This window comes from Cebus imitator, unplaced genomic scaffold (assembly GCF_001604975.1).
Source record: "Cebus imitator isolate Cc_AM_T3 unplaced genomic scaffold, Cebus_imitator-1.0 Scaffold59, whole genome shotgun sequence".
Lineage (NCBI taxonomy): Eukaryota > Metazoa > Chordata > Mammalia > Primates > Cebidae > Cebus > Cebus imitator.
This window is the reverse complement of record NW_016107374.1, coordinates 377,364-391,942: the sequence shown is the minus strand read 5'-3', so window position 1 is coordinate 391,942 and position 14,579 is coordinate 377,364. Positions and strand designations below refer to the sequence as shown.

At 54.0% G+C, this 14,579-nt stretch overlaps 1 protein-coding gene across 5 annotated transcripts in view; it reads right to left on the bottom strand.

The window, feature by feature from the left end:
• Positions 1-14,579, bottom strand: part of CELSR1 (cadherin EGF LAG seven-pass G-type receptor 1) — a 179,705-nt gene that overhangs the window by 63,443 nt on the left and 101,683 nt on the right. For all 5 annotated transcript variants that reach the window (XM_017529446.2, XM_017529445.2, XM_017529444.2 and 2 more), the window contains exons 4-5: positions 13,840-13,955; positions 11,147-11,235 (exon numbers count right to left, since the gene is read on the bottom strand). In XM_017529446.2, coding sequence (XP_017384935.1) covers positions 11,147-11,235; positions 13,840-13,955 — 205 coding nt within the window. The remainder of the gene's footprint in view (positions 1-11,146; positions 11,236-13,839; positions 13,956-14,579) is intronic.

Below are 14,579 nucleotides of genomic sequence, written 5' to 3'. Positions count from 1 at the left end.
GACATCCAAATCCTGCTGCTGCTCCCAACTGCAGAAACCCCGACAGGAAAGACAGGGAGGGGCGCGCGCTGCTCAGCTGCAGCCTCCCGGGGCCTCCTCCATATGGGCACGGAGACGGGGTGCCTGGGGTGGGGCCACCGAGCTCAATCCCCACAACATGGTAACCTGAGTGTCCTGGGAATAACAACACAAAGCTTCAGGAAGGACGGCAAGCAGGCTCCAGTTCACCCCTCAAAAATGAGTCTTCTGTGCAAAGAGAAAACGCTTACCAGAAATGTGCACATTCACCCACTCACACTCACGTGTGTGCACTCACCCACTCATGTGCGTGCTCAGACCCACATGTGCACACTCACCACTCACTCAAATGTGCCCTCACTGACGTGCACACTTACACTCACACGGGCATACTCACCCACATTCACACCCACACATGCACTCCCACTCAAATGTGCATCCACTCACATTCACATGTGCACTATTCACATGCTCACCCATGCACTTACCCACACATGCACGTGCACACTCCGTGTAGACTCACCCACAATCATGCACACTCAAACCCACATGTGCGCTTATCCCCACTCAAATGTGCCCTCACCCAACACGTGCGCTCTCACCTGTGCACTTACCCCACTCATGTGCGTACTCATCCACATTCACTCACACATGCAGTCACCCACACTCAAATGTGCACCCACCCATTCACATGTGCACTTATTCACTCACATGTGCATCTACCCACACACATGCACTCACCCACTCGCACATGCCCACTCACACATGTGCATGTATATGCACTCACCCACTTGTGCACTCACATGACTCATATGCACACTCACCCACTTATGCACTCACATGTGCATTTACTCACATGTGCACATTTACCCACATGTGCATGCTGACCCGCACTCACTCAAACGTGCACTCACGCACACACATTTCCACGCGTACTTATTCATACGCACGTGCACACTCACCTACACACGTGTGTACCTTGCCCACTCACCCTGGTGCACACTCGCCCAGGTGCACACCCACTCATATGTGCACTCACTCACTTGTGCACACATGCATGTGGGCACACACACTCACCCATACTCACGTGCTCATGAGCACTTCCACAATATACTCAACTGTGCACACTATGATCATACAGAGCCATAGCCTGCTCCTGTTAAGACCTAACAGTCCCCCTCTCTGTCCTCGACCAGGGCCCCTAGGACCTCCTGCCTCCTGTGGTCAGCCCCCCGCCTGCTCTCCCGCTGACGACCTTTCTGACCAGCCTCCCGTGGTTTGCAGGCCGCTGAGGGATGACATGGTCAGAATCCATGTGATGAGGTGAAGATGGGGAGAACGCTGAATTAGGGGAGAGCGCACGGAAGTGCCTGGAAAAGATGGAGAAGGTGGGGGACAGTAATAGTCACAGCAGGAAAACAGGCGACGGCCGTGAGACGGCGCGTCTGAAAGCAGCAGATACACGCGTGGGTGAGAGATGCTGCATCCGTGGTGCCGCCGAACCCAAGCCTCCCCTTCGGGAGGCTACTCTGTGACTCAGTTTCCCCATCTGTGAAACAGCAACAGTATCTCCTCCTCTGGGAGCTGACATAAGGATCACGTGGGGGATACATGCAAGCCTGGCACAAGACAGGACATCAGCCAGTGCCCGTCGGCCACCACCGCCCTCCCTACCGAGGTGCTGGGGGGGGCACAGGCAGGAAAGGCTGCGAGCCCAGAGAGGGGAGGAAGGCAGCCGCGGCGTAGCGCATCTCAGAGCCCCAGTAGTAAGGGGGCGGGTGGGCTGGGAAGGATGGGGGTGAGACAGAGGCTGCTGGAGGAGAGTGGCAACAATGCCAGACAGGAAGCAAGCACGACCAGGCATGAGGCTGAGGGCGGCCCCGGCCCCGGAGCAACTTTCCATAACAGGGCTCAAACACAAAGGCCCAGGGCGGGGCCGTGCCTGCCCCCGGGAATCGCCATGTTTCCATAGCAGGTGACTTTCTGCCATCTGACCCGGTCGGTGTTTGGGAACGGAAACTAAGCCACTTATCTCTTTCTGCCACATCACACCCCAGCAGCTGGGCATCCTCTGCCTGCCTCTCTCTATGTTGCCACACTGACCTTGAACTCCTGGGCTCAAGCAGTCCTCCCACCTCGGCCTCCCAAAGTGCTGGGATCACAGGTGTGAGCCACCCCACCCAGCTTAAAAGTTACTTTGATGAAACTTTCTATTTTGAGACAATTTTAGATGCACATGCAATCGTAAAAAACAATACAGAGGGATCCCATGTACGCCTTACAGTTTCCATCCCAGGGAAACATCCTGCAAAAAGATAGTGTACTATCAAACCCAGGTACCAACACTGACACAGCCGAGTTGGAGACAGAACATTCCATCACCACAAGGACCCTGCCTGAGGTCCTGTCATAGCCACGCCTACTTCCCGCCTGCTCCCAGCCCAACCCCAGGCAACCATCACTCTGTTTTCCATTGTGATCATTTTGTCGTATTAAGAATGTCATACAGGCCAGATGCAGTAGCTCACGCCTGTCATCCCAGCACTTTGGGAGGCCAAGGTGGGTGGATCACCTGAGGTCAGGAGTTTGAGACCAGCCTGACCAACATGGCAAAAGTCCATCTCTACTAAAAATACAAAATTAGCTGGCCATCGTGGTGCATGCCTCTAATCCCAGCTACTTGGGAGGCTGAGGCAAAAGAATCGCTTGAATCCTGGAGGTGGAGGTTGTAGTGAGCCGAGATTGTGCCATTGCGCTCTAGCCTGGGATATAAAACGAAATTTGGTTTAAAAAACAAAAAACAAAAACAAAAAAAACCAGAATGTCATACAAATGGAATCACATAGTATGGTCCCTTTGGGGCTTGCCTTTTCCCACTCAGCAGAGTGAGAGGTTGTTTGGTGCATCAACAGTTCATTCCTCTTTACTGCAAAGTAGTATTCCCTGTTCCATGGTATGGACACGCCAGTTTGTTTAACCATCCACCCAGTGATGGCCATCTGGGCTGTTTCCCATTTGGGGATATCAGGAAAAGCTGCTGTGCCACTTGTGTGCAGGTTTCTGCATGAACATGAGTCGCATCTATATTCGTGTGGTCTGTGATTCTCTTTAGACTGTCTTCATCTGGTATTGGAATGAGGGTAATACTTCAAAACTGAACTGGGAAGTGCTGTCTATTTTCTGGAAGAGACGGTGCCAGAATTGGTGTGATTCTTTGAATATTTGTTAGAATTCTCTTATGAAACCATCTGGGCCTGGAGATTTCCTTTTTAGGAATGCTAAATTACAAATTCCATTTCCTCAACAGATATACAGCCATTCAAATGATTGATTTCATCTTGGGTGAGCTGTGGTAGTTTGTGTTTTTTGAGGAGTTGGTCGGTGCATCTGGGTTTTAAATGTACACAGGTAGAGTTGTTTTTATTATTCCCTTATTACCCCTTCTAATGTCTACAGAGCCTATTTTATTCCTGATATTGGTAATTCGTCTTTTTTCCTCATCATTCATGCTAGAAGTTTTTGCCCCTCTTTGAGATAGATGATTTTGTTCATCTTAAAGAATCAGCTCTTTGTTGCACTGATTTTCTCTATTGTTTTGCTGTTTTCAATTTCACTGACTGCTGCTCTTATCTTTATTATTTCCTTCTTTCTGCTGGCTTTGGGTTTTGTTCTTCTTATTCTAGGTTCTTGAGGTAGAAGCTTAGATTATTGATTTGAGACTTCCCCCTTTTCTAATGTAAGTATTCAGTGCTATGAATTTCCCTGTCAGCACTGATTTAGCTGCATCCCACAGCTTTTGATATTTCTGATTTTTGTTCCCTTTAAATTTGTTTTAAAAACCTTCCTTCTTCCCTTCCTCCCTTCTTTTATGAATAATGAAATATTTCAGTCAAGTCTCTATGCAGACCTGTCTCCAGCTGCTGGAGTCAGCTGGTACAGTCAGGGCTGAGTGAGACACAGCAGCAAGGCTCAGGAAGGGGCAGCTGGGAAGGGGGCGGCCACCAAGGGGAAGCCAGGAAGGGGGCTGAATGAAGCGGTGGCCTGGTGGGGTTGACGACAGGTTCTTTAAATAATGGAAGGTTGAGAAAACTCAGGAGCTATACAGAGGAGAATGAGAACAAGGTTTCTAACTGACAAGGAGTTACAAATACAGAAGAGGAAAAAAACCAAAAATGAACACTAGCTCCACTAGGGCTGTTGTAACGAAACACCAGAGGCTGCATGGCTTGTAAGCAACACACATCTGTTTCTCACAGTTGATGTCAGTCCAAAATAAAAGTGCTGGCAGATTCAACATCTGGTGAGGGTCCACCACTTGGTTCCCAGACCAGCCCCTTCCTGCCACACCCTCACATGACAGAGGGGTAGGGGCAGTCTTGGGCCTCTTTTTTTCTGAGATGGAGTTTCGCTCTTTTTGCCTAGGCTGGAGTGCAATGGTGTGACCTTGGCTCACTGCAACCTCTGCCTCTGCCTCTGCCTCCTGGGTCCAGGTGATTCTCCTGCCTCAGCCTCCCCAGTCGCTGAGATTATAGGTGTGTGCCAGTAAGTCTGGCTGATTTTTTTATGTTTTTAATAGAGACAGGGTTTCACCATGTTGGCCAGGCTGGTCTCGAATTCCTGACCTCAGGTGATCTGCCTGCCTTGGCCTCACGAAGTGCTGGAATTACAGGCGTGAGCCACCGTGCCTCGCCTGGGCCTTTTTTATAAGAGCATCTATTCCACTCATGGGAGATCCTGATCACCTCCCAAAGGCTCCACTCCCTAATACTATCACCCTGGGGTAAGGGTTTCAACATATGAATTTGGGGGTGCTATGGTCTGAAGTGTCCCCTAAAGTTCACGTGTTGAAGCCTCATGGCCAGTGGGATGGTATCAGGAGATGGGGCCTTTGGGAGGTGAAGTCACGAGCATGGACCTCCTAAGGATGGGATATGGGCTCAATAGAAGGGCCCATGGGAGTGGGTCCACTCTCCCATTCTTCCGCCATTTGAGGACACTGACGCTGCCATTTATGAGGAATGGGCCTTTGCCACACCCCAGACCTGAAGGTGGCTCAGGCTTCCAGCATCCAGGACTCAGAGGAAGCAACCTCCGTGGTTCATAAGGACCCAGCCTCGGGTGTTCTGTTACAAAGCAGCACAAATGGCCTGGGATGGGATCAGGAGGATGTGAACGTGCAGAGCATAGCAAATTCGGCAGAGCTGCAGTGAAGTTCATGGCTTTCCATAGGCAGTGATAGATCAATGTGAAAACAATATGAATTTAAGTATGTGTGCGTGTATGTATGTACTCACGCACACACACAGATGTATCCTAGCTCTGCCCAGTAAGAGAGACTGGGAGTGAGACACCGTAGGGCAGTGAGCACACCAGGCGCACAAATCTGGATTCCAAATGTCACCTTCCACTAAAAGAACCAGGCTCTAGGCCAGGTGCCGTGGCTCACACCTGTAATCCCAGCACTTTGGGAGGCTGAGAGCGGCATATCATGAGGTCAGGAGATCAAGACCATCCTGGCTAACACGGTGAAACCTGTCTCTACTAAAAATACAAAAAATTAGCCAGGCGTGGTGGCACACGCCTGTAGTCCCAGCTACTTAGGAGGCTTCGGCAGGAGAATCACTTGAACCCGGGAGGCGGAGGTTGCAGTGAGCCGAGATGGTGCCAATGCATTTCAGCCTCGGCGACAGAGTGAGACTCCGTCTGAAAACAAACAAACAAAAACAACAACAACAAAAAAACCAGCCTGAAACAAGTGTCTAGGTGGAAGCCCTTGAGTTTTTGGAACATTTGCAGAAACAGAGAAGCTCCATTCCCCAGGGTGTTCTTGGGAGCGGTGGTCACCTCTCATTCTCCTTGGGACTTTGGGGTTTAATGTGCAGCACAGACCCAAGAGGTCTAGAATGACCCAACGAGCAACAGGTGAGCAGTCCCTGCTGACAGTGGGACCTAGGGGTCACCTCAACTCCATGGGAACCTCAGAGCACTTAGATCCTCTGCTCAACAGAAGCAGAGGTTGGTCATCGAGAGGAGGTTTGCTACAACCGGAGCTCATGCTGTCTTTATAAAACCGCGTTCCGCGACGTGCCAAAGGCAGCCCCGCGCCATCTCAGAATCACCGGAACCAGAGGAAGCCACTTGCTGAGGCAGGGTCCCAAGGACTCCCGCAGCCAGCTCCGGGCATGGGGCTTCACCACGTGTGGCCTAGCCACGTGTTCAGCCTGGTGATTGCGGCCAGCACAGCACCGTCCCGGCCAGGCGACAAACGCTCAGTGCCCCCTGAAGAACACCTGCCACCTGTGTGGCACCTGCTGCCTCAAGGCCTGGCCCCGGGTCTCTCATTTCCACCTGAAGCCACCGGGACTCCTCTCAGCTGAGCTCCCATCTCGCTAGCCCAGTGGTTCTCATCCAGGATACAACGTCAGGGGCAAGACAATGATGCAGACTTCTTGGCCATCAAAACTGGGTTTGGGGCAGAGCTGGAGTCTAGTGGCCAGAGGCCAGGAACGCTGCCCAGAGCAGGCCTCACAATGAACGATCATGGTCCCCTAGAGGCAGCAGCGCCCAGGCGGAGGATCCCAGCGTGGCTGCTCCCACATCCCTGTTTCATGTGGAATCTCCCAGTAGCTCTGGCCCTCCTGGCACCACCTCACCGCCTCACCTCACAGCTCACTCACTGAGGCTCCACCGAGCCACACTGCCTGATGTCCCTGCCTCGCCAGCTGGCTAGGAGGTTGTCCTGCAGCTCAGGGCAGGCTCAGCTGGCTTTGGAAGATCTCCAGGCCAGGTGGGCACGAGCCCCCCTCGCTTCCCCAGGGCCTATTAAACACCTTGCTGGCACGTCTGTGCCCCCGGCCCTGCTGGGAGCGCCTGGAGCAAGATGAGGTCTAAACATGATTCCCGCAGGTAGCCCCAGGGAAGCACAGTCGGGGACTGCCCACTCAGCGAGGCACCGAGGGTCTCTGTCCTTCCAGACGGCCCCTCCCCAGCGCTGTCTCCAAGGGGAATAAGCCTCTCCCCAAACCTCCCAAAAACCAAGGATGCCAAGGGCAACAAAGGAAACAGCAAACACTTAAACCTCATGAGGGCAAAACCCGAATCTCAAGTTGGAAGAACGTTTTCCATCAGGCACGTTCACCCTTTTGGCAGTTGAGGTGGAAACACCTTCAAGTCAACCTTGGGGGGAAAACCAACCATGCCTGGGATGAAGCAATGACTGAAAATGCCCCACTCAGCCCCAAGGCTCCCGGGGCGGTCGTGGGAGCAGGGGCCGTGTTGTTTCATCCGTGCCTGGCGGAGCTCCCCACAAACGTACAAATGCCTGCCTTTGAAAAGACCTTCCCGGAGAAACACTCGACGCCAAAGCACCCTTTGGTTTTGCTGAAGGTGAATTAGACCAACAAACTGTCTAGTCTAAGACGTCATCAAGCAGAAAGGAAAAATAAACAGACTCTGCCTGCTCCCTAGCTGGGAGGGCTCCCTGCCCCATGGCTTCTGGTGGCTTTGGCCAGCGGGGAGCCGGATGGGAGGAGGGAGCGGGGGAGGGGAGGGGTGTCGGGAGGGCCCCAGGCTAGCTATGCCCCTCCCAGGTGGTCTGTGCCCCTCTCCCGGCAGCTCTGCCGGCACTGCCTCCAGCCCTGGGTCCCACGCCGCCCCCCAAGGATGCCCCACGCCCTGCCCAGCCCTTTGTAAACAACCCCTCCAGGGCTGGTCCCACTGGAGCACCCCAGGCCCTGGGCACTGGCTGACGGGGGAAGGATCCCTGAGGCGTCTCCCACAGGTCACGCATGGACGCAGTTCAGGAGGCCATTCCTATAGGTGACAGCCAGGAGGTCGTACTCAGACCTGAAATGCAGGTGGCCCATGCCTCAGAGACACAGCCGCTCCAGAGAGCGGGGGACAGACAGTGAGACTGGAGAGGCGGGTGGCAGCGGTGCGGCCCCCACCAATGCTTCCACCCTCGCCAGACTGCTGCATGCTGAATCTTTTCGAATACGTTTTCTTAATCATCTCCCAAAATACAAAAACCAAAACCAGTGAGGTGGTAAGGCAGGTGAATGGAGCATGCTGGGAAAAGAACACGGCCGGGGCGGGGGAGGGGGGTGACCCTTCACATTAGCCGAGGCAGGCGGGGACGCATGTGCAGTGGGGTTCGCTCGGCCACGTCACCCACTGCCCTCAAGACCTCCTTGTAGCTCCAGCCCTGAGCCCCTCTCACCCGGCCATGGCCCTGGACACCCCTCATCATCCGGCCGCAACACCTCCTCCCCGAGGGGGTCCCCTCCCACCCTGAGTCGGTTCTCTTCCCCCAAACCTTCCCTGGTGGCCCGAGGTTACCCCCGAGGTGGCCGCTGGAGGATGGGACCAGGGGTGACACTGGATACAAAGTGGAGGCCCAGAGAGGAGAGGAACCAGCCCCAGAGGCTCGTCTTCCTGACCTCAGGCGGGCCCCTGCCACCCCTCCAGGCCCCCACACCACTCACAACCTGACTGGTCCTGCCCGGCTCAGGCGCACTCCAGAGGAGGCCCCTACACCTGCGTTTGTCAGAGCCGCCACTCCGAGACCAAGGCACGGAGCAGTGGGGCCGCCTCTCCCACGGGCAGCAGCTCGTGATCCCTGCAAACACATTCCCAAGTGTGTGGCCCCGTCAGACCTCCTAATGGATGCCTAAAGGCATAGTAAAAACCGGTTGGCTTCCTCCATCAATAACCTCAGGCAAGAGAGAGAAACATCCAGCGCTCGCTGGCAGGAAAGGCCTAATCCCCACAGGGGGCTTCGCTCAGGCACCGCTGAAAGGACCCCGCCTTAGACACGGAAGCGGTGGAGACTCTAATCCGTCGTCCTCTGTTTATCTTCCTATGCGAGGCCCCATTCCTCTGGGACAGTGCAGGTGGCGTCCTGCATGGGGACTTTGCTCCTCTGAGCACCTGGAAGGGGGCGGTGGCAGGCAGGCCCCAGTGAATACTCTGTGTCCAGAGCCAGGACGAGTGTAGACAGATGTGGCAATGGTGGCATCCAGCCCCCAAGTCCCTCCGCAACTGTGGACACACTGCTGCTTCTGCCATCGTCAGAGGATGATGATTCTGGGGTGATGGACACTGATGGGGAGACCAAGGCTGACTCAACACCCCCCCGTCCACCCCATCCCTGGGAAAAAACGTTCATCCCTGGACCTGGTTTTCTGATACGCAGGAAGGAAAATGCACCACCTACGCCCCATGCTTCCCTGACAATGGGGCACGGTCTCCAGGGTCCCCTGTGGTCCAGCCCTCAAGAAGCAGCATCCCGGGGGTATCGAGCTCTGGTGTCCAGCCCCGGCTGGCTGGAGGGCACAAGAGGAAGGGCCAGGAGGTCAGAGTGGGCAGCGCCAGGCAGCAGGACACAGGCCACCGTGCAGCTCGCCCAGGTGAACGCACTTCATACTGGCCAGCACGGCCCCACAGCCACAGCTCACCCACTTGAACACACTTCACACTGGCCAGCACGGCCCCACAGCCACAGGACAGCACTATGTCAAGAAGAGACTTGGTCTTTGAAATGGACAGTGGCGGGACAATGGCAGCAAACATCCACATCTACAAGGCCCACCCTCTTCCGCTTGCTCAGCCCGGACCCCCCACCCCGCCAGCCCCTGCACCTCTGTCGAGCACACGGTTCTCCATCCCTCAGCCAGGCCCCACTAGGGGTGATCTCCAATGTGCCGCAGCCCAGACCCCGCCCAGGTACCTGCCAGCCCTCTTAATGTCCCCTCAAATCCCAAGCAGGCACTCAGCTCCCAAACCCCACCAGCAACTCCCGTCTGCCCTCGTCCCAAATGAGGCTCGAGCTCTGCCTGCCATGGGCTGGCACTGATGGGACAGAGGGCAAAAACCAGGGTCACTGTGACGGTGACCACTACTTGGAGCCTGTGTGGCCTGCCTGGGAGATGGTGGGACTTGTTCAAAGCAGATGTGAGGGGCGGGCTGGGGAGGCGGAGGGACAGCAGCGGCCGACAGGGAAAGGAGCGTGGAAGCTGGTGGAGGCGGCGCTGCAACCCCGGGCCCAGAGGCTGGACCCCAACTGCTGGCGAGCCGAAGCCAGGCGCAGGGGCTGTGAAAGAAGGAAGCCATTGTCTCCACAGGACTGGCTCAATTCTCATGGAGGACAGAGGGGCCCTCGTCTGCCAGCCAAGCTTAGGCCTTGTGGGAGCCTGGGAAGGGGGCGCAGCGGGCATGGCTGGGCTCCAGGATGGGCTGGTAAGACCAACGCAGACCCACGACCAAGCAGGAGCACACCCTGGAAGCTTCCCAAGAAGAGAATGGGGATTTGCAAAGTCAAAGCCATGGAAACGACAGCATTTTGATGCAAAACCCAGCAAAGCGTGCCCTCACAAGCCAAGGAACAATAAAATAAAGTGAAACCGAGACCACGCAGCCTTCCCGGACTTCCTCGGAGAGTGTTCTGGCTCTCCAGGTACATCCAGGTAGAGTGGACAGTTTTGGCCACGGAGCCATCTGAACAGCCTGGAATTTTAGCCACTAGTAAAGACCCTGGCCAAGGTGGCTGCAAATGAACAAGCCTGTGTCCCTCCGCCGGCGCAGGTGATCTCCGGGGTCCCTGTGTCCCTTCCCTGTCCAGAGCTCCAGGTGGGACCCTGCCCCTCGCACAAGGCTCAGGTGTATGGACACAGGCCTCCACAATGTGCATTTCCTAAACCACTCTTTCCAGCAGCACATTTACAAAAAATTTCAGTGCATGAACGTCTTAAGACAGAAAATTCAGGGCTATTTTTTAGACAGTCTCACTCGGTCGCCCAGGCTGGAGTGCAATGGTGCGACCTCGCCTCGCTACAACCTCCGCCTCGCGGGTTTAAGTGATTCTCCTGCCTCAGCCTACTGAGTAGCTGGAATTACAGGCATGTGCCACCACGCTCAGCTAATTTTTGTATTTTTAGTAGAGACAGGGTTTCACCATGTTGGCCAGGCTGGTCTTGAACTCCTGACCTCAGGTGATCCACCCACCTCGGCCTCCCGAACTGCTGGGATGACAGGCGTGAGCCACCATGCCCGGCCCCAGGGCACCTTCTTGAGCAGCCCCGGGGCCGGGGGGATGTGGGGGGGCCGGGGGGATGTGGGGGGGCCGTCCTACCTTGTTGTAGTACTGCACCTGCACCAAGTGCCACTGCCCGTCACTCACACCGCCAGGAACCTTCGGAGCCACGGTGGTGGTCGTCTCACCTGCATGGTCGGGGGGAGACCCAGAGAGAAAGCAGAGGTTGGCGAGGCCTCCCAGGGACCGAGGATTATGCTGTGAGGCTGCAGGTGGGCAGGGAGACAGGAGCACATGGCCACATCCTCCCTCCCCACCCCCATGACACCACGGTGCGAGGCACCCACCGCTCCGTCCCTTTTCTTTTCTGGTTACAAAAGTAATTCTTCTTCCTCTTTTCCAGTTTTATTTTTGAGACAGAGTCTCACTGTGTCGCCCAGTCTGGGGTGCAATGGCGTGATCTTAGCTCACTGCAACCTCTGCCTCCTGGATTCCAGCATTTCTCCTGCCTCAGCCTCCTGAGTACCTGGGATTACAGGCATGTACCACCATGCCCCGGCTAATTTTGGTAATTTTAGTAGAGATGGGGTTTTGCCATGTTGGTCAGGCTGGTCTCAAACTTCTGACCTTATGACCTGCCTGCCTTGGCCTCCCAACGTGCTGGGATTACGGGCATGCGCCATTGAACCCAGGGCTTGTTCCCGTTTCCTAAATATGAAAACACGTAAACATGGGAAGCTGCTCTGTGCGTACCAGTGGTAGTCACGTCTACACCGCAGCAGGGGACGAATCCTTTTTCCCATGCATTGCATCAACGTAGACAAAATCATCAAAACCCATTCCCCTTTAGGTCCAATCACATAAATGTCATCTCAGGTTTTTAACAACTTTTAAGCCCCGTAACTCATCCCGTCGTGAGGTTGTACACTTGTTTCTCGTGCATCTCTGCTTTGGGGTGTTTGTCACTTCCACCCCGCCAGCTTCTGCTGCAGCGGGCCGAGCGAGTCTCCTCAGGGGATTCCAGGGCACATCCCCAAGTCAGCAGCAGGTGGGAGGAAGGAGCTTCAGGAGCACCAAAGAACAGGTGCGGTTGGTACCAGGTCCTGGGCAGGGAATGCCATCTCCAGGGAACAAGCAGTTCTGGAAACAGGGCTGTGGGTCTGGGGACCCTGGCGAGGGGAATAGTCTAACCCCACACCTCACAGAGCCTGGAGGGCTGTGGCCACCTCTCCCACTGCGGTCGGCTGCCGTTATGGGTCCCTCCCCTTATTTATTGCACACAGAAAAGCAAGCTCCATCCTCTTCTGTCACACACAGGTCGTTTAACATGGGCCAGGGCTCTAGAGATGAAAGCACCTCTGACCCATCTTGGAGAACTTCCTGGTGAAGGAGGAGATGGCAGAATTCACTCCTAAAAATCAAGTGTGCCAAGTCGGGTGTGGTGGCTCACACCTGTAATCCCAGCACTTTGGGAGGCCAAGGTGGACGGATCACTTGAGGTCAGGAGTTCAAGACCAACCTGGTCAACATGGTGAAACTCTGCCTCCACTAAAAATACAAAAGTGAGCCGTGCATGGTGAAATGTGCCTGTATTTCCAGCTACTCGAGAGGCTGATGCATGAGAATCGCTTGAACCTGGGAGGTGGAGGACGCAGTGAGCTGCTATTGCACCACTGCACTCCAGCCTGGGGAAAGAGTTAGACTCTGTGTCAAAACAAAAACAATAAAAACCTCATGTGTGCCAGAAAAAACAGATACACCTGTTGGTAATTTGGAGAAATGTTCTTTTCTAACAACTGGAATAACATGCTTAATGGCCTTGTCAATGTTTTTTTTTTTTTTTTTTTTTTTTTTTTTTTTTTTTGGTGTTTGTTTTTTTTTTTTTTTTTTTTTTTTTTTTTTTTTTTTAAGAGATGGGGTCTCGCTATGTTGCTCAGGCTGGTCTTGAACTTCTGGGCTCAAGCAAGCTGCCTGCCTTGCCTCTCAAAGTGCTGGGATTACAGGCATGAGCTACCTTGCCTGGCCAGCTTTGTCTCTGTCTCTGTCTGTCTCTCTCTCTCTCTGTGTACACACACACACACACACACACACACACTCTCTCTCTCTCTCTCAAATATACTTGTCTATACACACACACGTACATACATATATGTATATATATATATGTGTGTATATATATATATACATATATGTATATATATGTATGTGTATATACATATATATGTATTTTCTTTTTAAGATGGATTCTCACTCTGTTGCCCAGGCTGGAGTGAAATGGCACAATCTTGGTTCACTGCAACCTCAGACTCCTGGGTTCAAGTGATTCTCCTGCTTCAGCCTCCCAAGTAGCAGGGATTACAGGCATGCACCATGACACCCGGCTAATTTTTTTTATTTTTACTAGAGACAGGGTTTCATCATGTTGGCTAGCCTGGTCTTGAACTCCTGACCTCAGGGGATTCACCTGCCTCGGCCTCCCAAAGTGCTGGGATTATAGGCATGAGCCACTGTGCCTGGCCGGCAATAATATTTTTAATCTAGAGATGTACTACACTTAATGATTCCTTGGTTTCTGAAAACATGAGCCAGATTGTTCACATTTCCAGCACTATAAATAACACTGCTACGAACATCTTTGTGCACTTTGGATTTCTTCAGTAAGACGGATTCCTCGACCTACAAGGGATGAAAGGGTAAACAGCTCGGAGGTGCCGCACAGGGCGAGGGTCATTCTAATGCACAAAGCACCCGGGAATTGCTCAGAGCTGCCCTGCCTAGGGAGAAGGCCCCACCTGCAGAGAAGGTGAGCTGCACCTGCTCGTCCACAACCTCCAGGGCAATGAAGTCGTGCTTCTCGTTGAAGCGGCCATTGTAGAGCAGCAGGCCGTTCCTCTCCTGGGTGGCAAACCTGCGGAGCCAAGCAGAAGCACATCACAGGCTGGAGACCCCAAGGTCAGAAGGCTCCCCAAGAGCGACAAGCCCAGCCAGAGGAGGGTGAGCACTGGTGACCACGATTGAGGAAGAAATGGCCTCAGGCACGCATCCTTCCCAGGGAAGCAGAAAGCCCATCCAGCTTGATGAGCAGCATTCTTTTCTGGAAGCAGCAAACCAGAATCGGTGGGGAATTCGGATACTACAGCACGTAGAATGTGAACAGATCCCATTTGCGGCCAGGCGTGGTGGCTCACGCCTGTAGTCCCAGCACTTTGGGGGGCCGAGGTGGGGGGATCACATCAGGATCCTAACATGGTAAAACTGTCTCTACTAAAAATACACAAAATTAGCTGGATGTGGTGGCTCAAGCCTGTAGTCCCAGCACTTTGGGAGGCCGAGGTGGGTGGATCACGAGGTCAGGAGATCAAGACCATCTGTCTCTACTAAATATACACAAAATTAGCCAGGCGTGGTGGTGTGTGCCTGTAGTCCCAGCTACTCGGAAGGCTGAGGCAGGAGAATCACTTAAACCAGGAGGCTGAGCCAAGATCGTGCCACTGCACCCCAGCCTGGGTGACAGAGACTGCGTCTCAAAAAA